Source organism: Mustelus asterias, unplaced genomic scaffold, assembly GCF_964213995.1.
Source record: "Mustelus asterias unplaced genomic scaffold, sMusAst1.hap1.1 HAP1_SCAFFOLD_106, whole genome shotgun sequence".
NCBI lineage: Eukaryota > Metazoa > Chordata > Chondrichthyes > Carcharhiniformes > Triakidae > Mustelus > Mustelus asterias.
In genome coordinates this window covers 79,955-105,127 of record NW_027590150.1, presented here as the reverse complement: position 1 = coordinate 105,127, position 25,173 = coordinate 79,955, and the positions used below count along the sequence as shown (strand labels likewise).

The window sequence follows — 25,173 nt, the reverse complement described above, 5'->3', positions numbered from 1 at the left end:
GGCATATCTCTGTCCTGTATCAATTTACTGTCCCCTTAAATGTCAGCCATCTCCTGGGGAAAGATGCCCTTTAATTGTGAACATTAGGAAAGAGACCATCCTTTTAGCCAGACAAATAAATGTGTCAAACTGAGGGAGCAAAGAATGTTTACCAGGCTGATTCAGGGAATCGCGGGACTGATATATGAGGAGAGACTGACGAAGTTAGGATTGTTTTCGTTGGAGTTCAGATGAATGAGGGGGGATCTCACAGAGACTTATAAAATTCTAACAGGTCGAGACAGGATAAATGCAGGGAGGATGTTTCTGATGGTGGGGGAGGCCAGAACCGGGGGTCACAGTCTGAGGATTCAGGGTAGACCATTTAGGACGGAGGTGAGGAGACATTGCTTCACCCAAAGAGTGGTGAGCCTCTGGAATTCATGACCGCAGGAAGAAATTGATGCCAAAACATTGAATGTATTCAAAAGCAGCTAGATGTAGCACTTGGGGTGAATGGGATCAAAGGTTATGGGGAGAAAGCAGGATTAGACTATTGAGTTGGATGATCATCCATGATCTTAATGAATGGCAGAGCAGGCTCGAAGGGCCAAATGGCCTCCTGCTCCTATCTTCTATGTTTCTCTTAAATTTCTTTAAGAGAGAGAGAGTCCTGGGCCAACCTTTCCTGAGTCTGCACTCTCCCTGGATTCACTTCCTTTCCCTTCAGTTGTTGCAAGTCTCCAATTACCCCCAGAATGGGAAAAGAAAGTGTTTTACTCACAGATGTTGGCCTCTTTTAGGTTGCAACAGGAGGAAGTTTGAGTCTGTCTGAAGCTCAATCTTCATTCACACAAAGCCCGCGCTCTGATTGGCTGGAGGACCAGGGTCCTTCCGGTCCTCCAAGTCTTCCCATTGGCCGGAGCTGGTGAGCGGAAGTGAATCAGATGTGCGCATGTGCGGGTTCTGGGGGAATGCGCATGTGTGGGGTGGGGCCCGGGACAAAGCCGGCGCACTGACCATTGTCTGTCCGGGTCTTCCAGCCTTTCCCATTGGACAACAGCTCAGCGCGGCTGGAGGGCAAAGTGCCGCCCACCCCCACGTGGGGCTCCGCCCTTCAATGTCTGTCTGCGGGGGATTGACCAATGGGAACTCTGGAGGACCGGAAGTACTCGCGTCCTCCAGCCAATCAGAGCTTCCCCATTGTCTGAATGCGGAAGTGGACAATGAGCTTGTTCAGCTGCTCATCCCTGCCCAGCAAAGCTGCTGCTCTCTCTGAATGAAGATTGAGCTTCAGACAGACTCAAACTTCCTCCTGTCGTCAACATCTGTGAGTAAAACACTTTCTGTTCTCCCCCTTTCCATTTATTTTCTCATTCTGGGAGAAATTGTTGACTTGCAGCAACTGATCACGAGAAATAGAAGCAGGAGTGGCCACCAGGCCCTTGAAGCCTGTGCCGCCATTCAATCCGATCATGGCTGATTTATGCAGGTTTCAACTCCTTTCCTGTGCCATTTCCCCATAGCCCTCTATTCCCCGATCTATCAAATATTTATCCACCTCCACTTTAAATACTTCTAACGATCCAACCTCCACTACCCTTTGGGGCAGAGAATTCCAGAGCTTCATCATCCTCTGTGAGAAGAAATTTCTGCACACCTCAGTTTTAAATGACTGACCCTTTATTTTGTTTGAGACTCTCCCACTCGTGAAAATATCTCACCATCTACCCTGTCAAGCCCTCTCAGGATCTTATATGTTTCAATCACTCCTTTGTCTTCAAAACTTCAAGGAACACAGACCTTGACAATTTACTCCCTCGTGATAGGACAACCCTCCTATCCCAGGAATTAGTCTGGTGAATTTCCTTTGGACTATGTCCAATATTAATATATCCTTGTTTAGATAAGGGGATCAAAACTGTATGCACTATTCCAGGTGAGGCATCACCAACACACTGTACAGTTGCAACAAAACCTCCTTGTTTTTAAACTCCAACCCCTTTGCAATAAAAGCCAAAATGCCATTTTCCTTCTTACCTCATGTGGGACCTGCCTGCTAGCTTTTTGTGATTCATGCACAAGAACATCAAGATCCCTCTGTACTTCACTCACCGGCAGCCTCTTTCCATTTAGACAATCTCCCTGTTGATTCCTCCTACTGAAATACATGACCTCACACTTCCCCACTTTAAACTCCATTTGCCAGCTTTAGAAGACAGAGGGGTGACTTTATTGCATCTTCCCCAACGCTCGACTTATCTTTCCCAGGCCCTATCCCTGTAGCCCTACATTTTTACCCCACTAATCCACCTAATCTACATCTATTGGGACACAAAGGGGCAATTTAGCATGGCCAATCAATCTAACCCGCACATCTTTGGACTGTGGGAAGAACCTGGAGAACTCAGAAATCCACACAGACATGGAGAGAATGTGCATACTCCACACAGACTGTCACCCAAGGCCGGGATTGAACCCGGGTCCCTGGCACTGTGAGGCAGCAGTGCTAACCACTGTGCTGCCGTGGAGCCCTTTTAAAATAAACTACAGATTTCTCTCGATCTACTTATATCTTCTTATATCCTCAAACAAATCAAGCAAATTTGTCAAACATAATTTATCTTTCATAGAACCATGTTGACGAGGTTTGATTCTATTCAGCTTTCCTCAATGATTAGCTATTTGCTCTTTGATTATTGACTCCAGCGTCTTGCCAATAATAGATATTAAATTAACTGGCCTATAGTTCCCTGCCTTCTGCCTTTCTCCCTTTTTGACCAAGGGAGTCACATTGGCTGATTGCCAATCTTCTGATACTCTCCCGGAATCTAGCAAGTTGCGAAAAATTTCAACAAAATTCTCCACTATCTCTTCAGCAACCTCCATTCAAAAGCTAGCGTGCAGTTCATTGGGTCCTGGTGACTTGTCCGCCCTTAGCCACTGAAGGGAAAGGAAGTGAGTTCAGTCTATATAATCCATACATTTTTGGTCCAGTCACATATACATATATCTGTCTGGCAGCCTGCATGGAGATTTCCAGCTCTATGTGTCCAGGACAGGAAGCAGTGAGCATGGATCTGCCAATCAGCGCCTTCAGGAGAATTGGGAGGGTGAATATTAGATACAGCAGAGTGAGAATGGAGGGAGAATGTGTGGGGTGGAGATTTACAGCATTTGGGGAATGAGAGAGAAAAGAATGTTCCTTAGAAACTTGATTTGTCTGTTCGGAATTTCTATCCTGTACTGACACTGATGACTTTTGTAAACTCCTTTTACAGGATATTAGAAGGTGAGAATTTACAGACAGAAATCTCAAACCAAACATCACATCAATATCTGACAGAGTCACTCAATTCATCGGGACCTCAATATCACTGACCTTTGAATCTAGAAGGGGAAATGTTTCTCTGTTCTGTCAGCTTCTGAAGATTTTAAGTATCTGTGTGACTGGAAAAGCACCAAGACACACACACACCTGAGTAAGAGTGCTCCAGTGCACTGAGTGTGGAAAGAGCTTTAACCAGTAACACAGCTTGAAAATACATCGCAGCATTCACAGCGGGGAGAGATTGTACCCGTGTTCTGTGTGAGATTTAACTGATTGTTTAAACTACAGAGTCACAAGGACCCGAACCATGGGGAAACCGTGGAAATGTGGGGACTGTGGGAAGGGATACATGTGCCCATCTCGGCTGGAAATTCATCGACGCAGTCACACTGGGGAGAGGCCCTTCAGCTGCTGTGTGTGTGGAAAGGGATTCACTCAGTCATCTGAACTGCAGACACACCAACTAGTTCACACTGGGGAGAGGCCATTCACCTGCTCTGTGTGTGGGAAGGGATTCACTCAGTCATCCAGCCTGCAGAAACACCAGCGAGTTCACACTGGGAAGAAGCCATTCACCTGCTGCGTGTGTGGAAAGAGATTCAGTCAGTTATCCAACCAGCAGAAACACCAGCGAGTTCACACCGGAGAGAGGCCGTTCACCTGCCCTCAGTGTGAGAAAGGATTCTCCAACTCTTCCAGCCTGCAGACACACCAGCGAGTTCACACTGGGGAGAGACCATTCACCTGCCCGAAGTGTGGGAAGGGATTTACTGCCTCATCCAGTCTGCAGACACACCAGCGAGTTCACACCGGAGAGAGGCCGTTCACCTGCCCGAAGTGTGAGAAGGGATTCACTAACTCATCCACCCTGCAGATACACCAGCGAGTTCACACTGGGAAGAGGCCGTTCACCTGCTCTCAGTGTGGGAAGGCATTCACTCGGTTATCCAACCTGGGGACACACCAGCGAGTTCACACTGGGGAGAGACCGTTCACCTGCTCTGTGTGGGAAGGGATTCAAAGTTTCATCCCACCTGCTGAGACACCAACAAGTTCATGAGTGATTCCAGGGGTTGGATTCTGCTGTTATTGTTTCCGCTCTCAATTACATCCAGGACTACATTTTGTTCATTCTCACAGTTGGTCAATGGGGAGGGTCGGAGGGTTTCTTTCTGCTGGACTGGCCGGTCTCACAACTTTGCCTCCAGTGGCTGGTGCTCGGTAGTTAAGAGATATTTAGTCAGCATTTCTGTTTGAAAGCCCCCAATGCCCATCCAATTTCCTTTGTAATTGTTTATTGTCTCCAGTTCCTCCACCCTCATAGGCAGCGAGTTCCAGGTCATCACCATTCACAGCAGAAATCAAATAGGAATGTTTAATTTCTGTTTTAAAGATATTGTAAATATATTGTCCTGGCCAATAAAGAAATTGTAATAACTCACCTTGGGTGTGGGTTGAATGGAATATATCAATCTGGTATCCACCTACAGTCTAGTGAATGTCTGGAATGTGTAGCTGGAAATCCCTCCCTAACAGCACTGTGGGTGTACTTACACCTCAGGCATTGTAACAGTTCAGGAAGGCAATGTTGGCGCTGATCGTGGCCGAGGCAGCTACAGACAGCCACATATTCTGTTATGATTGAAGGACAGCAGATTGAATGTGAGGCATTATGGGACTGGACTATTGATGCGCGTTATCACACACGAGGCTTGAGATGCTCAGGAAATAAAGGCTTTTATTTGCTGTAACAATGAAGCTACTAATTATATACACGATCCCAGACTGAGGGGTCCCAGACAGAGCAGAGACCTTTATACCTCTCCCAGGAGGCGGAGCCTGACTGGGATGTACCACAATAACTATAATACAAGGTGTAACAACCCAACCCTAACCCCAACAGCAACAAGTAGAACAACCCATCCCTAACCCAACAGCAACATATATACATACTTGTAGTACTGGCCAGACCCTGGCTCAGTACTATCTAGTGGGAACCAACGATGGTTCACCACATTCACTCCTCCTTTGAAGACAAAGGCCGGCGGGGTACAAAAAACAGAATAATTTGTCATCAGTCTATAAGTTCAGACGGTCAGGGGGATCGCACCGTCGTTGTGACCTCCTCAATACCGGCGATGACACCGGAGTCGGCACTCGCGGTGACGTTCTCCCCAAGGCGATGTCCAACTGTTCCTCCACAGTCTCACGGGCCGGTTGACCCCGAGGTGATGGTAATCCATGGCGTTCCGACACGCCCTGCAGTGGCGACCATCCCCTGGACTCAGGCAAGCTGAATGTCCATCATAGACTTGTCAAGTCTATGAGGCTTGGCCTGGTCCGGGATGATCGACGCCACCGTTGGTTCATGAGCGCCACTGCAGGCGGCTGAGATTGACGAGGATGACCACTGCTGGTCGTTCGCGGTCGGTGCCGACCAACATGGCCGCTCCCATAGGTCGCACGTGGGTGATGGCGCCAAACTCAGCGACCCCTGGTGGTCACACCTCTCCGACTCCGTCGACCGTAATGGCGTCGTCCTGGCCTCGCACGTGGACGAAACCCTCGACGATGCCGACGACGAAGAACCGGGCTCCGAGGAATCGCAGGCCGCACTGCTGTTCCGAGAAGCAGATTTAGATCGGCACACTTTCGAATAGTGCCCCTTCTTACCGTAGGCGGAGCACAACACAGCTCTAGCGGGACACCATTGCCGAGTATGCTTCGCTCCCCCACAGAAGTAACACCGCGGGCCGCCCGGAGCTGCTGCCGTCGTCTGGCCCGAGTGTGAGCACGCCATCACGCAGCTTTTTGAACCCGAGGGACGAGGAGGGATCAGCGACTGCTACTGCCACGTTGTCTCCACGTGGTCTTCAGGATACAATACTAGGCTTTTGGAGGCCGTCTCCAACATATCCGCTAGTTCTATTGCCTGGGTGAGGTCAAGATTACCTTTCTCCAGTAGTCTGAGTCGGATATAAGATGATCCGATTCCCGCCACAAACGCATCTCGAGCGAGGTCGTTCATATTCTGATCCGCCGACACTGCTTTGCAGTTACAGCCGCTGGCTAGCTGTAGGAGCTCGTTCGCGTATTCTTCCGTCGTTTCGCCGGACTGCCGTCGTCGAGTGGCTAAGAGGTAACGAGCGTGCATTTCGTTGGGCGGTTTAATATAACGCTTCTGAAGAAGCTCGAGGGCCTTTGTGTAGTCGGTGGCCGCACGGATCGCGAGGTAGACGGTGTCGCTTACCCTCGCATGGAGGACCCGGAGTCTGTCATCATCTGTGGTGACCGCTGCGGAGGCTGCCAGGTAGTCCTCAAAACATTTCAACCAGTGGTCGAAGGTGTTAGAGGCGCCCGCCGCACGTGGATCCAGTGTAAGGCGTTCAGGCTTCAGTATCTGCTCCATACTCTATCGGTTTTTTTTTCGACGAGAGTTTATTTACAGCAAATAAAATTGATGCGCGTTATCACACACGAGGCTTGAGATGCTCAGGAAATAAAGGCTTTTATTTGCTGTAACAATGAAGCTACTAATTATATACACGATCCCAGACTGAGGGGTCCCAGACAGAGCAGAGACCTTTATACCTCTCCCAGGAGGCGGAGCCCGACTGGGATGTACCACAATAACTATAATACAAGGTGTAACAGCCCAACCCTAACCCCAACAGCAACAAGTAGAACAACCCATCCCTAACCCCAACAGCAACATATATACATACTTGTAGTACTGGCCAGACCCTGGCTCAGTACTATCTAGTGGGAACAAACGATGGTTCACCACAACTATCTTGACCACATTCCTGTGACTGCTCAGTTTCTGCAATCACGGACCATTAAAGCTGCTTAGCAGGGCCCCAACAGAGGACCTGGTGAGAATATTTACTCAGAATGAGTTAGAATTAAACTTATTCCAGGACCGGCTGGTGTTCAGCGGCTGAGATACCCGAATCTGTAAAAAGGGGGTCTAACCAATCAACAAACGATGATAGGTAGTTGGTTCAAAGCGTTCTCAGGCATTATTTAAATTATTTTATCATATATTTGTGACCTGATAGTTGGTGAAGTGACGGTATACTCCAAGTAGCACTGGATTGAAAAGCGGACCTCTGAGAGTAGATTCTAATGGTTATAATCCTACCCAAGCATGGCCAGCGAAAAACCAGAGCTCCAGTGGGGACCGGACAGGTCTCTTACCTGCCATTTGGAAACTAAGAACAAGAAACTTATCGATACAATGATAAGAGAATAGAGCCAACATTTTGCGTCTGGATTACACTTCAGAAGAGCTCTTATGAAAGGTCATCCATACTCGAAACATTGGCTCTATTCTCTCTCCACAGATGCTGTCAGACCTGCTGAGACTTTCCAGCATTTTCTGTTTTTGTTTCAGATTCCAGAATCCGCAGTATTTCACTTTTATGATAAAATGATTAGTTCTGATTGGAATCCCCACGACCCTCCCGCAAAACAGAGGGAGTGGTGGTAAAAGGAGAAAAAGGATAAGGATGATAAAGTCTGGGTTCTGATTCTCATGTAGAACTAACAAAATGAGTGAATCAGTTTATAAAGAACAGAAGTGACCCACCCCAAACAAAAACTGATCAAATTAAAATTATTCGGTTGAGGAAGAAAACAAAAAGAATAATAGATGAAGTTTAAAATTAAGATTGTTTTGTTGTTAGAGATTTTTTAAATTATGTAAAATGATGTAATTGTGGGCCAAGTTTTTTCTGCTCACTCCCCACCCCTTTAGGTTCTGTAGAAAAGTTCACCCTTTCAGCAGACAGTTCATTTGTTTTTAAATCGCCCGGAAACATATGTCTATTTTGCTTTATGATTGAGGATTTATGGGTAACAGTTAAATGTGGAAATTTTAAGCATAGCCACCAAGACCATATTCGCTTGCGGTGTGACCCCGAGTCAGGAAGTTTCAGAGTCAACAACTGTTACTGAGAACATGGCAGAGGGTCATGCTGCTGTGGATGTTCACCAGGAAATGGTTCCAGCTTTGCCAGTTGACTCTGCTGTGGGAGTGGAAGAGGAATGTTCATGTACAGATTCTCAAACTACCTCTTCACCTCCCATTCCAGAAACACCATGACAAGATTTACCAGTGGTATTGTACAGGTCGCAATGCAACCACAAAGCTCCTGACAGACTTCCGTATTGTTAAAGACATTACTTTGTTGTATTTCTGTCCTGATGGGGGATTGAAATTTAAGGGAAGAAGTGTCACAGAGTGTTCTTCTCAGCCTCTCTCCCTTCTGAGCACGTGTGAGCTTTGGGCGGGGTTTCAGTCTGCAAGTCCAGGCTGGTTCCAATGCTCCTGTTTCCTTTTGTTTGCCAATGATTTTTAAACTTTGTTATTTATTTATATGAAGAACATCCTGCTTTTAACAATGCATTTGACGACCTTATTTGTGGACTGAAGTTCCCACAATTGTAAAGCAGGAGATTAGTTAAATGGACAGCCTGAATTGAGAGACAATTAAAGAATAAATGATTCATTAATACAGATGTTAGGCTGGAAATGTAAATTTGAACACAAAAGTTTATAACGTTTAGAATTATAAACATATAAAGAATGGTTAAAATGCTGTGGGGATTATAAGATGTTCCCTTTGGAGGCCAACAGAACAGAAAAAAACAGGTAACAAGATGTGTTGGGGCGACAAGGTGCCACAGTGGTTCGCACTGCTGCCTCACAGCGCGCCAGGGACCTGGGTTCGATTCCCGGCTTGGGTGACTGTGCAGAGTCTGCAACTTCTCCCAATGTCTGCATGGGTTTCCTCCGGGTGCTCCAGTTTGTTCCCATCGTCCAAAAGACGTGCGGGTTAGGTGGATTGGCTATGCTAAATTCTCCCTCAGTGTACCCGAACAGATGTCGGAGTGTTGCGACGAGGGGGATTTTCCCAGTAACTTCATTGCAGTGTTAATGTCAGCCTACTTGTGACACTAATAAATAAACTTTAAAACATTGTTAACTTTGAGTGGAGGGAATGAATCAGCTCCTGTTCAAGATGTCTCAACATTGAATGACTGATGTTAACCAATCATTGGTCAACACTCAGGCTCCCCCAAGTTAAGAGATATCGTTTGAGAGAAAGAATTGTCTTAAAATTCAGACAATGTGCAACTCGCTAAAAACCAAACCAGTTTCATTCTTGACAAGTTACGGTAGCACAGTGGTTAGCACTGCTGCTTCACAGCTCCAGGGTCCCGAGTTCGATTCCCGACTTGGGTCACTGTCTGTGTGGAGTTTGCACATTCTCCTCGTGTTTGCGTGGGTTTCCTCCGGGTGCTCCGGTTTCCTCCCACAGTCCAAAGATGTGCGGGTTAGGTTGATTGGCCAGGTTTAAATTGCCCCTGAGATGCATAGGTTCGAGGGATTAGCGGGTAAATATGTGGGGGTAGGGCCTGGGTGGGATTGTGGTCGGTGCAGACTCGATGGGCCGAATGGCCTCCTTCTGCACTGTAGGGGTTCTATGAAGTTATAGACCAATTGGCTAATTCCCAACAATTGGCTGAGCTGGGCTTTCTACATTTTGAAAGTATAAAAAAGGGGATTCAAGAAACCAATTTGGCAAAAGTTTTTAAAAGTTCAAGGTGTTTTTAAGTTTATTTATTAGTGTCACACATCGGCTTACATTCACACTGCAATGAAGTTACTCTGAAAATCCCCTAGTCGCCACACTGGTGCCTGTTCGGGTAAACTGAGGGAGAATTTAGCGTGCTCAATGTACCGAGCCAGCAAGTCCTTTGGACTTTGGGAGAAAACCCACACAGACAGGGGGAGAATGTGCAGACTCTGCACAGACAGTGACCCAAGGCGGAACTCAAACCCGGGTCTCTGGCACTGTGAGGCACAGTGAGAAGTCTCATAACACCAGGTTAAAGTCCAACAGGTTTATTTGGTAGCAAATACCATAAGCTTTCGGAGCGCTGCTCCTTCGTCAGATGGAGTGAATATCTGTTCTCAAACAGTGCAAACAGACACAGAAATCAAATTACAGAATACTGATTAGAATGCAAATCTCTACAGCCAGCCAGGTCTTAAAGGTACAGACAATGTGGGTGGAGGGAGCATTCAACACAGGTTAAAGAGATGTGTATTGTCTCCAGACAGAACAGCTAGTGAGATTCTACAAGACCAGGGGGCAAGCTATGGGGGTTACTGATAATGTGACATAAATCCAACATCCTGGTTTAGGCCGTCCTCATGTGTGCGGAACTTGGCTATCAGTTTCTGCTCAGCGACTCTGCGCTGTCGTGTGTCGTGAAGGCGGCCTTGGAGAACGCTTACCTGAAGATCCAAGGCTGAATGCCCGTGACTGCTGAAGACTGTGAGGCAGCAGTGCGAACCACTGTGTCCTACAGAGAGGTGTTGGGAGCTGTTGATTTTACAAGTTATCCGTGTTTTCAGAGCCACCACTTCATGTCCTGGTCTGAGATGGATGAAGAGAAGTTAAAGTTAAGCTTTCTCCTTTACTGTTGATCGATACTTTGCTTTTTTATCTTTCTGACTTGTTACATTTTTAATGGTGAATAAACTTTCTGAATTCACCATTTAAAGTATTCTTTCTTGCCATATGGTTGAGTCACTGGAACCTGGGTGTGTTATGATTAGGGAGGTTGTTGTAAACAAGTGAACCCATAAATCTTAGTTCGAACAAATCAAAATTCTTACATATGGAATGCAATCCTTTATTCTGAGAGAAATTAAACATTGAAGTAAAGATGTTCTGCTTCAGTTATACAGGGCGTTGCTGAAACTGCATCTTGAATTGTGGCTGCAGTTTTTGTCTCCTATTAAACAAAGGATTGTAGAATCCCTACAGTACAGACAGAGGCCGTTCTGTCCATCGAGTCTGTACCAAACACCATCCCATCCAGGCCCTATTCCCATAACCACATGCATTTAGTCCAGCCAGTCCGCCTGACACTAAAGGTCAATTTAGCACGGCCAAATCAACCTAACCCACACATCTTTGGACTATGGGAGGAAACCGGCGCACCCGGAGGAAACCCACGCAGACACGGGGAGAATGTGCAAACTCCAAACAGACAGTGACCCGGGCTGGAATTGAACCTGGGTCCCTGGCGTTGTGAGGCAGCAGTGCTAACCACTGTGCTGTCCCATTTTATAAATACCATGGAAACAGTTCAGAGGAGATTTACCAGATTGATTCCCAATCCAGTAGTGTGAAATATTAACACTGTTTCTCTCTCCATAAATGTTGCATTTTTGCAGTCCTGTCTGTATTTATTTCAGATCGACCTGTAGTGGTAGGAAAAACACTATTTACTATTCAGGATAAATAAATGTCCTTCATCAGCTTTTGTAGATCATTTCAGTGGAAATGTGCTCTCCCAGGTTCAAAGAGCATCAACCCACTGGAAGCAAAGTTGTGAGACCGGCCAGTCCAGCAGAAAGAAACCCTCCGACCCTCCCACTTCACCAACTGTCAGAATGAACATGGTTCAGTCCTGGATGTGATTAACAGCAGCAATAACAGCAGAATCCAACCCCTGTCATCACTTGTGAACTCGTTGGTGTCTCCGCAGGCTGGATGACTGAGTGAATCCCTTCCCACACAAACAGCAGGTGAACGGTCTCTCCCCAGTGTGAACTCGCTGGTGTTCCTGAAGGTTGGATGATGTTCTAAATCTCTTTGTGCAGTGAGAGCAACTGAACGGTCTCACCTCAGTGTGAATGCGCTGGTGGATAACCAGATCCCGAGAACTTTTGAAACCACTGCCACAGTCAGAGCATTTAAAGGGTCTCTCCTGGGTGTGAGTGAGATTGTGACTCAGCAGGCTGGATGAATGAGTGAATCCCTTCCCACACACAGAGCAGGTGAACGGTCTCTCCCTGGTGTGAATTCGCTGGTGCTCCCGCAGGTGGGATGATGTTCTAAATGTCTTTGTGCAGTGAGAGCAGCTGAACGGTCTCTCCCCAGTGTGAATCCGCTGGTGGATCGTCAGTTCCCGAGAGCTTTTGAAACCACTTCCACAGTCAGAGCATTTAAAGGGTTTCTCATTACTGTGAGTGACTTTGTGTTTTGACAGATTGGATAACTGCATAAATCCTTTTCCACACACCAAGCAGGTGAATGGTCTCTCTCCAGTGTGAACGCGCTGGTGTCTCTGCAGATCGGGTAAATGAGCGAATCCGTTCCCACACTCAAAGCAGATGAATGCTCTTTCTCCAGTGTGAACCAGCCGATGTCGCTGCAGATGATATAACCGAGTGAATCTCTTCCCACACACAGAACAGGTGTACGGCTTCTCTCCAGTGTGAATACGTCGATGAATTTGCAGCTCAGAGGGGGTTTTGCAACCCTTCCCACAGTCCCCACATTTCCACGGTTTCTCCATGGTGCAGGTATCCTTGTGTTGCTCCAGGTTTGACCATCAGTTGAAGTCTCACACGGAACAATATTATGGTGCCCTGCTGCGATGGTGCAATATTGTTTACAGCTGTGTAACTGGGAGGCTCTTTCCACAGTCACTGCACGGGAAAGTCTCAGTTGATTTTGTGTGTGTGTGTGTGTGTGTGTGTGTGTGTGTGTCAGTCCTGTTCCAGTCACACTGATGTTTAAAGACTGCTGAAGCCGATAGAACAGAGAAACATTTCTCCTTCTGGATTCAAAGACCGAAGATATTCAGGTCCCGATGAATTGAGTGACTCTGTCAGATGTTGATGTGATGTTTGGTTTGAGATTTCTGTCTGTAAAATCCTCAACTTCTGATACCCTGTAAAAGGAGTTTACAAAGGTTATCATTGTCAGTACAGGATAGAAATTCAGAACAGACAATTCTAGTTTCTATGGAACATTATTTCCACTCTCATTCCCCAAGAGCTGCAAATCTCCATCCCACACACTCTCCCTCCATTCTCACTCTGCTGTATCTAATATTCACCCTCCCAATTCTCCTGTCAGTGCTGATTGAGGCTGATTGACAGATCCATGCTCACTGCTTCCTGTCCTGGACACAGAGAGCTGGAAATCTCCATGCAGGCTGCCAGACAGATATATGTCTATCTGACTGGACTAAATGTGTGGAACATACCGACTGGATTCACTTCCTTTCCCTTCAGTTGCTGCAAGTCCCCCAGAATGAGAAAAGAAATGGAAAGGGGGAGAAAAGAAAGTGTTTTACCCACAGATGTTGGCCTCTTTTAAGGTCAACCCAAATAAACAAACTCAAGTTAAATCAGGACAAAGTAAAAGGGGCAGCTCCCCAAAAGGAGGGGGAACAGCCCGAACAAAAATCAAAGTACAAAGGAAACTTAAAAACATCAAATTAAAATGTGATTATTAGGGTCGATAACGCACCCCAACCCCTGCGGTGCCCAACGGGGGCGGAAGGCGTCAACCGCACCCGTGGACACCGCATGTTCCCTCTCCAGGGACACCTGGCCGTGAACGTAGCCGCGGTAGAGGGGCAGACAGTCAGGATGGACGGCCCCCTCGATCGCCCGTTGCCTGGACCGATAAATGGCGCGTTTCGCCAGGCCCAGGAGCAGGTTCACGAGGAGGTCGCCATCCCGACCCGCCCCTCTCTGCGTGGGTTTCCTCCGGGTGCTCCGGTTTCCTCCCACAGTCCAAAGATGTGCGGGTTAGGTTGATTGCTATGCTAAAAAAATTGCCCCTTAGTGTCCTGGGATGTGTAGATTCGAGGGATTAGCGGGTAAAATATGTAGAGATATGGGGGTAGGGCCTGGGTGGGATTGTGGTCGGTGCAGACTCGATGGGCCGAATGGCCTCTTTCTGTGCTGTAGGGTTTCTATGATTCTATTGTCCCTCTGAAGACAGAGGTTCTGAACCAGCCCCTGAAACCACGCCCATTGTGACCCGCCACCGACAGCAGCGCATGCGCTCTCCTTCCCCGCTGAAACAAGATGGCGGCCGATAACCGGGGCCTGTTCCCGAGATAAAAGCCTTGGAGCTGTAAACCCAGGACCTGCAGGGTCTTATTCGGGCCGTGCGGCCTACAGCGGATGTTTGTGAAGCCAGAGCTCCCTCCCTACCCCGACTCCCGGCTCCATTTCTCCCGCAGCCCCACCGACTCACCCGCTGAAAAAAGCCGCTCCCGCACTCACACGGCTCCGAGCAAAGTGACACTGCGCACGCTCCAGATATAGCATTGCGCCTGCGCAATAGGCTCCTGTGGAATGAATAGGACACTTTCACACCCGCAGGGCCACCTGGGACTTAACGGCGTCATTGTCAAAGACAATAATAGAAAATTATCTTGTGCAATTAAGACCAATTAATTTTTTAAAATGCATTCCTCGGAATTTGTGCGCTGCCATTCTCTATTTCTAAAATTGATTTAAACCAGTGCTCTCCTGTGGGAATACCTCGAGTTTTTAAAACTTTTCCCACTGGTTTCCTCCCCTCTCTCTGCTCTCCTGAAGGTGCTCACACTGGTTGGGTAAATCCCACAGAGACTGGTTTCTTTCACTTTCTTTCTCCTGATGCTGAATATTCTGTTTTATGGAATGATACATCACAGATGGAAACCATTTGGCACATCCTGCCCAGTCGGGCAGTCTTTAAGATCTGTCCAATTAATCCCACAGCCCTGCTGGCAGAGTGAGAACGATATCTATATGTACTGCAGCAATGCAGGAGGTGAATGGAAAATGTTTTCCAGTTGCATACCTCTCAGACACACTCATCCCTAGAAAGATAAATTGGCCTGTGTACTAAGAACAAAGAAAATTGCAGCACAGGAACAGGCCCTTTGGCCCTCCAAGCTTGCACCGACCATACTGCCTGACTTAACTAAAACCCACTACCCTTCCAGGGACCATATCCCTCTATTCCCATCTCATTCATGTACTTGTCAAGACGCCCCTTAAAAGTCAATACCGTATCTGCTTCCACTACCTCCCCCGGCAATGAATTCCAGGCACCCACCACTCTCTGTGTAAAACATCTGCCTCGTACATCTCTTTTAAACTTTACCCCTCGCACCTTAAACCTATTCCCCCGAGTAATTGACTCTTCCACCCTGGGAAAAAGCTTCTGACTATCCACTCTGTCCATGCCTCTCATAATCTTGTAGACTTCTATCAGGTGTCCCCTCAACCTCCGTCGCTCAAGTGAGAACAAACCAAGTTTCTCCAACCTCTCCTCATAGCTAATGCCCTTCATACCAGGCAACATCCTGGTAAATCTTTTCTGGACCCTCTCGAAAGCCTCCACATCCTTCTGGTAGTGTGGCAACCAGAATTGAACACAATATTCCAAGTGCGGCCTAACTAAAGGTTCTATAAAGCTGCAACATGACTTGCCAATTTTTAAACTCAATGCCCGAGCCGATGAAGGCAAGCATGCCGTATGTCTTCTTGATGACCTTCTACACCTGCATTGCCACTTTCAGTGATCTGTCCACCTGTACACCCCAATCCCTTTGCCTATCAATATTGTTAAGGGTTCTGCCATTTACTGTATATTTCCTATCTGTATTAGACCTTCCAAAATGCATTACGTCACGTGTCTGGATTAAACTCCATCTGCCATCTCTCCACCCAAGTCTCCAACCGATCTATATCCTGCTGTATCCTCTGATAGTCCTCATCGCTATCCGCAAATCCACCAACCTCTGTGTCGTCCGCAAATTTTCTAATCAATCCAGTTACATTTTCCTCCAAATCATTTATATATATTATATATATCCTGTGTGAATTCGCTGTTGTGTCCAAAGACTGGATGGCCTAGCAAACTCCTTCCCACACAAGGAGCAGGTGAACGATCTCTCCCCAGTGTGAACTCGCTGATGTGCACTGAGGTTGGATGAACATGAGAACCCCTTTCCACAGGTGGAGCAGCTGAACGGCCTCTCCTCAGTGTGAATTTTCTGGTGTAACAGCAGGTGGGATGAGATAGTGAATCCTTTCCCACACACAGAACAGATGAATGGCCTCTCTCCAATGTGACTGTGTCTATGGTTTTCCAGCAAGTATGGATAATTGCATCCTTTATCACAATCATCACATTTCCATGGTTTCTCCATTTTCCCAACCCCAATGAGACCGTGTCAATGGGTTTCCAACCGGGTGGATAATTGAATCCTTTACCACAATCCTCACATTTCCACGGTTTGTCCATGGTGCTGGTGTCCTTCTGTCTCTCCAGGTTGGATGATTAGTTGAAGCCTCATTCACATACAGACCATGGTGTGATGTTTTTCTGGCTATGTAACTGGTTAAAGCTCTATCCACTGTCAGGTCACTGGAGCACTCTCACTTGGGTGTATGTGTGTGTCTCAGTTCTTTTTCTGTCACATTGAATTTTGAAATTTTCTTCCACTGACAAAACAGGGAATGATTTATCCCTCCACTGTCAAAAGTAATCATATTTAGGTCATGATGAATCGAATGGCTCTGTCAGACTTTGATGTGAAGTTTAGTTTGAGTTTCCTGTCTGTGAATCCTCCTCTTCTAGTTCCCTGCAAAAAGAGTTTTAAAAAACTGCTTTAGAACAGACAATTTCAGTTTCCACGAAACATTTCTCTATCTCATTTATCTTGAGCTGTAATCCCCATCCCACACACTCTCTCTTGTCCCTGAGCTGAAATCAAACTCATTGCCCCATCTCCACTCTGAGCCCAGCTCCCTCTCCCTCCAGCTGGATTCAGTCCTCCAGACCATGTGCAGATTGAGAGGACAATCAAGGAGTCAATTATTTTCCTTCCAAGGCAGGGGACGTGCAGCCCCACTGACTCTGTTGTTACCACAATAGGCACATGTGCTCTGCTCACCAATGAAACACCGCGGTGACCATTAACATGGGCCGGTTCCTGGGAAAGGCTCCATTTTATTTGTGCCACAGCACCAGGGGAATTACCTCCTGCACAGGCACAAAGGTATCATCAGTCACAGAAAATAATTGCAGCTGGTGTCTCAAACCTCATTTTACCATTTGCTCTCAGACATTCCCAATTGAATTTTGAAATGCAAACTGAAATCTGCAATTATGGGGTAAATTAAAACACATTTTAATGGTCATTTTCAGAATGACTATTCCCGAGAATTAATTCCCAAGTCAGTAAATTAAAATTCTCATCAGCAATGTAGGCGGCACAGTGGTTCGCACTGCTGCCTCAGAGCTCCAGGGACCTGGGTTCAATTCCCAACTTGGGTCACTGTCCGTGTGGAGTCTGCCCATTCTCCCCATGTCTGTGTGGGTTTTCTGCAGATGCTCCAGTTTCCTCCTATCGTCCAAAGATATGCCAGTTAGGTGCATTGGCCACACTAAATTGCCCCTTAGTGTCCTGGGATGAGTAGGTTAGAGGGATTAGCAGGTTACATATGTGGGAATAGAGCATAGGTGTGATTGTTGTCGGTGCAGACTCGATGGGCCGAATAACCTCCTCCAGCCCTGTAGGGATCCTATGAAATACATTGGGAGAATTGCTATTTTAATGGGTATTTTCACAAATGCTATAAAATGATTTTTCAAAACAAATTAATATTTTCTGCAACAGATGATTAATAAATAAAAAGTATTTAATAAAACAACCACCCAGTGTGGGGTTCAGGATTCTAACCCAGGGTTTCTGAGCTCCAGGAACCACTAACTGAACCAGCCGGGAATGGTCTCCACAAAACATCCCCAACTCCCTCCCGGGAAAAAGCTGCAAACCCGGGAGCTGCAGCTTTTTACTGGGGGTGTTGGGGCCTCCAGCGGGTGTTTGTGAATCCTCCCCGCCCACCTCCCAGGGTTTCCTTCCTTCCCAGAGATCAGAGTCCTCATTGATTTGAGGCCAAAGTGTAACCTCTTATTTATTGTCCCCCTCCCCCATCCTCTGATGTGAACCATCCTCCAGTGGCTGAGCCAGGATGGGGCCGTTAACCTGGGCCTGTTCCCGGGAGGGAGGGAGGGAGAAGCCCCGCAGCTGCAAACCAGGGAGCTGACAATGATTCTGAAGGGTTTGCGGATCCACAAAGTGTTTCCAAATCCTCCCAGCCACCGCCTAACGCTGACTCCGCTTCTCCGCGACAAACAAGCGCCAAGGCCAGCAATGACACTGCGCATGCTCCCGCATCACAATGCCCGGGGGCTGATTGACGGCAGCTCCGGACCAATAGGAAGAGGGGGCGGGGCTGGAGGACCGAGCGGGAGGGGCTGGTCCTCCAACCAATCGGAGTGAATGAGGGGCGGGAAGTGCGGGTAATGGCGACGGACAGACGGACGGTTTTAACTGGGAAGCGAGATCAATACCAGGTAGAGGACGGTGCGCGGGGAGCGATGAATCCCCCGGTGGGTGGAGAGGCTCCTTAAACATGTTGTTCAAACTCAATCCCCGGAAATGAACTTCCCGGTCCCCCCCTTTGTACCCAATGGAGCGGCAGCTTGTAGTGTTAGACCCGGGCTGACTGCCGCCATTGAGGCTGCATGTGGGAGGCCGGCAGGGATTGTGATCGGAGAGTGAAGCCCTGACGTCAAAGAACAAAGAACAGTACAGCACAGGAAACAGGCCCTTCCGCCCTCCAAGCCTGTGCCGCTCCTTGGTCCAACTAGACCAATCGGACCAATCGTTTGTATCCCTCCATTCCCAGGCTGCTCATGTGACTGTCCAGGTAAGTCTTAAACGATGTCAGTGTGCCTGCCTCCACCACCCTACTTGGCAGCGCATTCCAGGCCCCCACCACCCTCTGTGTAAAAAAACGTCCCTCTGATGTCTGAGTTATACTTCGCCCCTCTCAGCTTGAGCCCGTGACCCCTCGTGATCGTCACCTCCGACCTGGGAAAAAGCTTCCCACCGTTCACCCTATCTATACCCTTCATAATCTTGTATACCTCTATTAGATCTCCCCTCATTCTCCGTCTTTCCAAGGAGAACAACCCCAGTCTACCCAATCTCTCCTCATAGCTAAGACCCTCCATACCAGGCAACATCCTGGTAAACGTTCTCTGCACTCTCTCCAATGCCTCCACGTCCTTCTGGTAGTGCGGCGACCAGAACTGGACGCAGTACTCCAAATGTGGCCTAACCAGCGTTCTATACAGCTGCATCATCAGACTCCAGCTTTTATACTCTATACCCCGTCCTATAAAGGCAAGCATACCATATGCCTTCTTCACCACCTTCTCCACCTGTGTTGCCACCTTCAAGGATTTGTGGACTTGCACACCTTGGTCCCTCTGTGTTTCTATACTCCTGATGACTCTGCCATTTATTGTATAACTCCTCCCTACATTATTTCTTCCAAAATGCATCACTTCGCATTTATCCGGATTAAATTCCATCTGCCACCTCTCCGCCCAATTTTCCAGCCTATCTATATCCTGCTGTATTGCCCGACAATGCTCTTCGCTGTCCGCAATTCCAGCCATCTTCGTGTCATCCGCAAACTTGCTGATTACACCAGTTACACCTTCTTCCAAATCATTTATATATATCACAAATAGCAGAGGTCCTAGTACAGAGCCCTGCGGAACACCACTGGTCACAGACCTCCAGCCGGAAAAAGACCCTTCGACCACTACCCTCTGTCTCCTATGGCCAAGCCAGTTCTCCACCCATCTAGCCACTTCTCCTTGTATCCCATGAGCCTTAACCTTCTTAACCAACCTGCCATGTGGGACTTTGTCAAATGCCTTACTGAAATCCATATAGACGACATCCACGGCCCTTCCTTCATCAACCGTTTTTGTCACTTCCTCAAAAAACTCCACCAAATTTGTAAGGCACGACCTCCCTCTTACAAAACCATGCTGTCTGTCACGAATGAGATTGTTCCGTTCTAAATGCACATACATCCTGTCTCTAAGAATCCTCTCCAACAACTTCCCTAGCACGGACGTCAAGCTCACCGGCCTATAATTTCCTGGGTTATCCCTGCTACCCTTCTTAAACAACGGGACCACATTCGCTATCCTCCAATCCTCAGGGACCTCACCCGTGTCCAAAGAAGCGACAAAGATTTCCGTCAGAGGCCCAGCAATTTCACCTCTCGTCTCCCTGAGCAGTCGAGGATAGATGCCATCAGGCCCTGGGGCTTTGTCAGTTTTAATGTTCCCTAAAAAACCTAACACTTCCTCTCTTGTAATGGAGATTTTCTCTAACGGGTCAACACCTCCCTCCGAGACACTCTCGGTTAACACGCCCCTCTCCTTCGTGAATACCGATGCAAAGTATTCATTTAGGACAATGGAATGGGTGAGAGTGTGACGTCACAATGGAATGGGTGAGAGTGTGACGTCACAATGGAATGGGTGAGAGTGTGACGTCACAATGGAATGGGTGAGAGTGTGACGTCACAATGGAATGGGTGAGGGTTCCAGATGAGCTGAGACTGGGCTGGAGTCGGGCGATGGCACTGACATGTGGCCCGGTGGCACAGTGGTTAGTGCAGCTGCCTAACAGCACCAGGGACCCGGGTTCAATTCCAGCCTCGGGTCGCTGTCTGTGCAGAGTTTCTACATTCTCCCCGTGTCTGTGTGGGTTTCCTCCGGGTGTTCCGGTTTCCTTCCACAGTCCAAAGATGTGCCGGTTCGACGGATTGGCCATGATAATTGCCACTTGGTATCAGGGGGATTAACAGGTAAATATGTGGATAGGGCCTGGATGGGATTGTTGCCGGTGCAGGCTCGATGGGCTGAATGGCCTCCTACACTATTTTCTGATTCATTATTATTAATTAATTACTATTAATGCTTCTATGAATGAAGGTGGTCTTGATGATGATGTGGACGTTTGGCTGGAAGCTCATCTTGGGATGAACTATTTCACCCTGGTTGTGAACAGCCTGGTTCAGCCTCAGACAGTTGCCAGGAGGAGAGATAAAGTTGTTGGTGAGGGAGTGGAGTCTGTAGTGGGGACTGAACACAATGGGTTCAGTCTTCCCAGTATTTATATGAAATAAATTTCTGTTCTTTCAGTACTGGATGTCAGACAAGTCAGGATGGTGTGTGAGTTGGAGAGGAACTTGGAGCTGATGGTGTTCACAGGGTTTGGAAATTCTGTCAGAGTTCCTGTTGAGTTGTGGATGTATAAAATCTCTCTCCTCACCTCCGGCCTCTCCTACTTCTCTCTGTCTCCGCTCAGAGTGTGGAGATGCCGGCGTTGAACTGGGATAAGCACAGTAAGTAATCTCACAACACCAGGTGAGAATCCATTGATATGGATGGAGATTTACAACTTCTTGGGAATGAAATAGGAAAGAATGTTCCATAGAAACTAGAATTGTCTGCTCTGAATTTCTATCCTATACTGACTGTGATGACTTTTGCAAACTCATTTCACAGGATTTTCAATGAGGAATCACAGGCAAAAATCTCAACCGCCACGTCTAGACAGAGTCATATTCCTTGGGACCTGAATATCTTGTAATATGGAACTGTAGCTCCGTTATATATTTCCAGACATCTCTTCCCTCAGAGGGTTGTTAGTCTTTTGGATTTCTCTTCTACAGGGACCAGTGGAGGCTGAGGATCATTGAATATATTCCAGTTAGACAGATCTTTGACTGACAAGGGTGTCAAGAGTTATGGGGAACAGACAAGAAGATGGAGCAAAAGTAATATGTGGGGCGATTTCTTCACTGAAGGATGTGGTAAAGTTTTGGAATTCTCAACCCCTGAGGACAGTGAAGCCTCAGTCATCAACTATTTTCAAGAGAGATATTGATTGGTTTCTAGATATTGAAGATATCAAGGGATATGGGTTTAGTGTGGGGAGAATGATGCTGAGGTAGATGAACAAATTATCTCATTGAATAGTTTAAAAGGCTCGATGGGCCAAATGGCCGACTGCAGCTCCTATTTGTTATGGTCTCTGTGTCCAGGACAGGAAGCAGTGAGCATGGATCTGTCAATCAGCCTCAATCAGCACCTTCAGGAGAATTGGGAGGGTGAATATTAGATACAGCAGAGTGAGAATGGAGGGAGAGTGTGTGGGATGGAGATTTACAGCTTTTTGGGACTGAAATAGGAAAGAATGTTCCATAGAAACTAGAATTGTCTGTTCTGAATTTCTATCCTGGACTGACAGTGATGACTTTTGTAAACTTGTTTTACAGGATATTGAAAGAGGAATCACTGGCCGAAATCTCAAACGTCACGTCTCGATCTGACAGAGTCATATTCCATGGGAGCTGAATATCATCGGCCTTTGAATCAAGAAGGGGAAATGGTTGTGTGGTCTGTCGATTTGAAAAGGTTTCAAACATCAGTGTGACTGGAAAAGCACCAACACACTGCCACACTCGAGTGAGAGTCTTCCAGTGCACTGACTAAACCAGTTACACAGCCTGAATAAATATCACACCATTCACAGCAGGGAGAGACGGTACCCGTGTTGTGAGTGTGGACGAGGCTTCAACTGATTGTCCACCCAAGGGAGAGGCAAGGACACCTGCACCATGGAGAAACCATGGAAATGTGCAGACTGTGGGAAGGGATACAGAGCCCCATCTCTGCTGGAAGCTCATCGGCGCAGCCACACTGGGGAGAGACCATTCACGTGTTCTCAGTGTGGGAAGGGATTCACTCGGTCATCTGACCTGTGGACACACCACCGAATTCACACTGGGGAGAGACCGTTCACCTGCTCTCAGTGTGGGGAGGGATTCACTCAGTCATCCCACCTGCAGAAACACCAGCGAGTTCACACTGGGGAGAAACCATTTACGTGTTCTCAGTGTGGGGAGGGATTCACTCAGTCATCCAGCCTGCGGGCACACCAGCGAGTTCACACTGGGGAGAGACCATTCAGCTGTCCTCAGTGTGGGAAGGGATTCACTTGTTCATCCCACCTGCGGAGGCACCAGCGAGTTCACACGGGGGAGAGACCATTTACGTGTTCTCAGTGTGGGGAGGGATTCACTCAGTCATCCAGCCTGCGGACACACCAGCGAGTTCACACTGGGGAGAGACCATTCAGCTGCTTTCAGTGTGGGAAGGGATTCACTTGTTCATCCAGCCTGCGGGCACACCAACGAGTTCACACTGGGGAGAGGCCATTCAGCTGCTCTCAGTGTGGGAAGGGATTCACTCAGTTATCCAACCTGCAGAAACACCAGCGAGTTCACACTGGGGAGAGGCCGTTCAGCTGCCCTCAGTGTGGGGAGGGATTCACTTGTTCATCCAGCCTGCAGAGGCACCAGCAAGTTCACACTGGGGAGAGACCATTCAGCTGCCCTCAGTGTGGGGAGGGATTCACTTGTTCATCCAGCCTGCGGAGGCACCAGCGAGTTCACACTGGGGAGAGGCCATTCACTTGCTCTGATTGTGGCAAGGGATTCAGTCAATCATCCAACCTGGTAAAGCACCAGCGAATTCACACTGGGGACAGGCCATTCACCTGCTCCGTGTGTGGGAAGGGATTCACTCAGTCACCTCACCTGCTGAAACACCATCATGTTCATGAGTGACTGCAAGGACTGAAGTTTGCTGTTAATCACATCGAGGTCCCAACCATTTTCATTGGTGTCTGTTTCTGCTGATGTTAATAAACCCTGGCCCAGTTGTAAGATTTGTAATGTGGATTGTCTTGTCTGAGTCCTGAACTCGTAAATAAAAACAAGAAGTGCTGTAAAAACTCAGCAGGTCTGACAGCATCTCTGGAGAGAGAAACAGAGCTAATGTTTTGACACTGAAGAAGAGTCACATTCAACTGGAAACATTAACTGTTCCTGTCTTTACAGATTCTGTAAGAAGTCTCACAACACCAGGTTAAAGTCCAACAGGTTTATTTGGTAGCAAATACGTGTATTTGTGGCATTTGTTACTTGGTACACAGATTGCTTTTCTACCTATCTGTATCATCAATTCTGGCTTCATCCAAGTCATTGATCAAGGTGGCTGTTTTTCTCTCTCTCAGTTGTGGGTATAACCCCAGACAGTTCCTCAGTAAGGATTTTTCTGGTTCCTCACCATATATTAGTCAGGATACTGAAACAGATAAGTATCTGTGGTATCTCCAAGGTATTTGCTCCCAAATAAACCTGTTGGACTTTAACCTGGTGTTGTGAGACTTCTTACTGTGCTTACCCCAGTCCAACGCCGGCATCTCCACATCATGACTACCATTTACAGATTCTGTCAGACTTACTGAGATTTTGCAGCAACTTCTGTTTTGAGAATGACGGTGAATGCTGGATACATGAATCAGAGATTGGTGTAAAACTGGGATCTGCTCCTAAATGAAAGTGAAACAGCAGGTTAAAGTTTCCAGCCTGAAAATTACTCTGGTTATTATTCTATATCTACCATTTTAAGGCTGGTTTTAACTCATTTAAAATAAACCTATTTAAAATATATTTGTTAAAGTCAGTATTAAAATACGAGTTGGATGAGTTCACAGGAGCCTGTTAACCGCTGGGACAATTATTCAACAAATATTGGATCTCCAGATAGAGAAGAAGCTGCAGTTTGTTTGCAGGAATTCCCTGTTTTATTGATGTGTGTGTGTTAGACATCAGGATAACTAAAACTAAACAAACCTGGACATCAATGGTGATCTGATTGACAGTTACTCTGGGAATCACTCCCACTGTGAAACTTCAGCACTGACACTGCTGAATGTTGTCGGCTCAGGGAGTGGGGCCTCCAGGAGTGGACTGTAAAAAAGCTGGGTTTCAGTATCCTGACTAATATATGGTGAGGAACCAGAAAAATCCTTACTGAGGAACTGCCTGGGGTTTTACCAGTGTAGGTTCAGGGGCGAATGATTCCTGACTCCCTGAAATGTCTGATATTGAACCCAGTTTGGAACAAGATTCATTCAGTTTCCAGGAGAATAGAGACAAATATCACCCACAACTGAGAGAGAGAAAAACAGCCACCTTGATCAATGACTTGGATGAAGCCAGAATTGATGATACAAAGATAGGT

General features: G+C 47.2%; 1 protein-coding gene across 1 annotated transcript; it reads left to right on the top strand.

Annotated features, from left to right (window-relative positions):
* The first annotated feature begins 3,617 nt into the window (after positions 1 to 3,617).
* LOC144484417 (uncharacterized) lies at positions 3,618 to 23,793 on the top strand. Its single transcript, XM_078202953.1, is given in 2 exon segments — positions 3,618 to 4,300; positions 22,625 to 23,793. Coding segments are annotated over 2 exon segments (1,770 nt in total). The 3' UTR covers positions 23,712 to 23,793.
* The last annotated feature ends 1,380 nt before the right edge of the window (positions 23,794 to 25,173 follow it).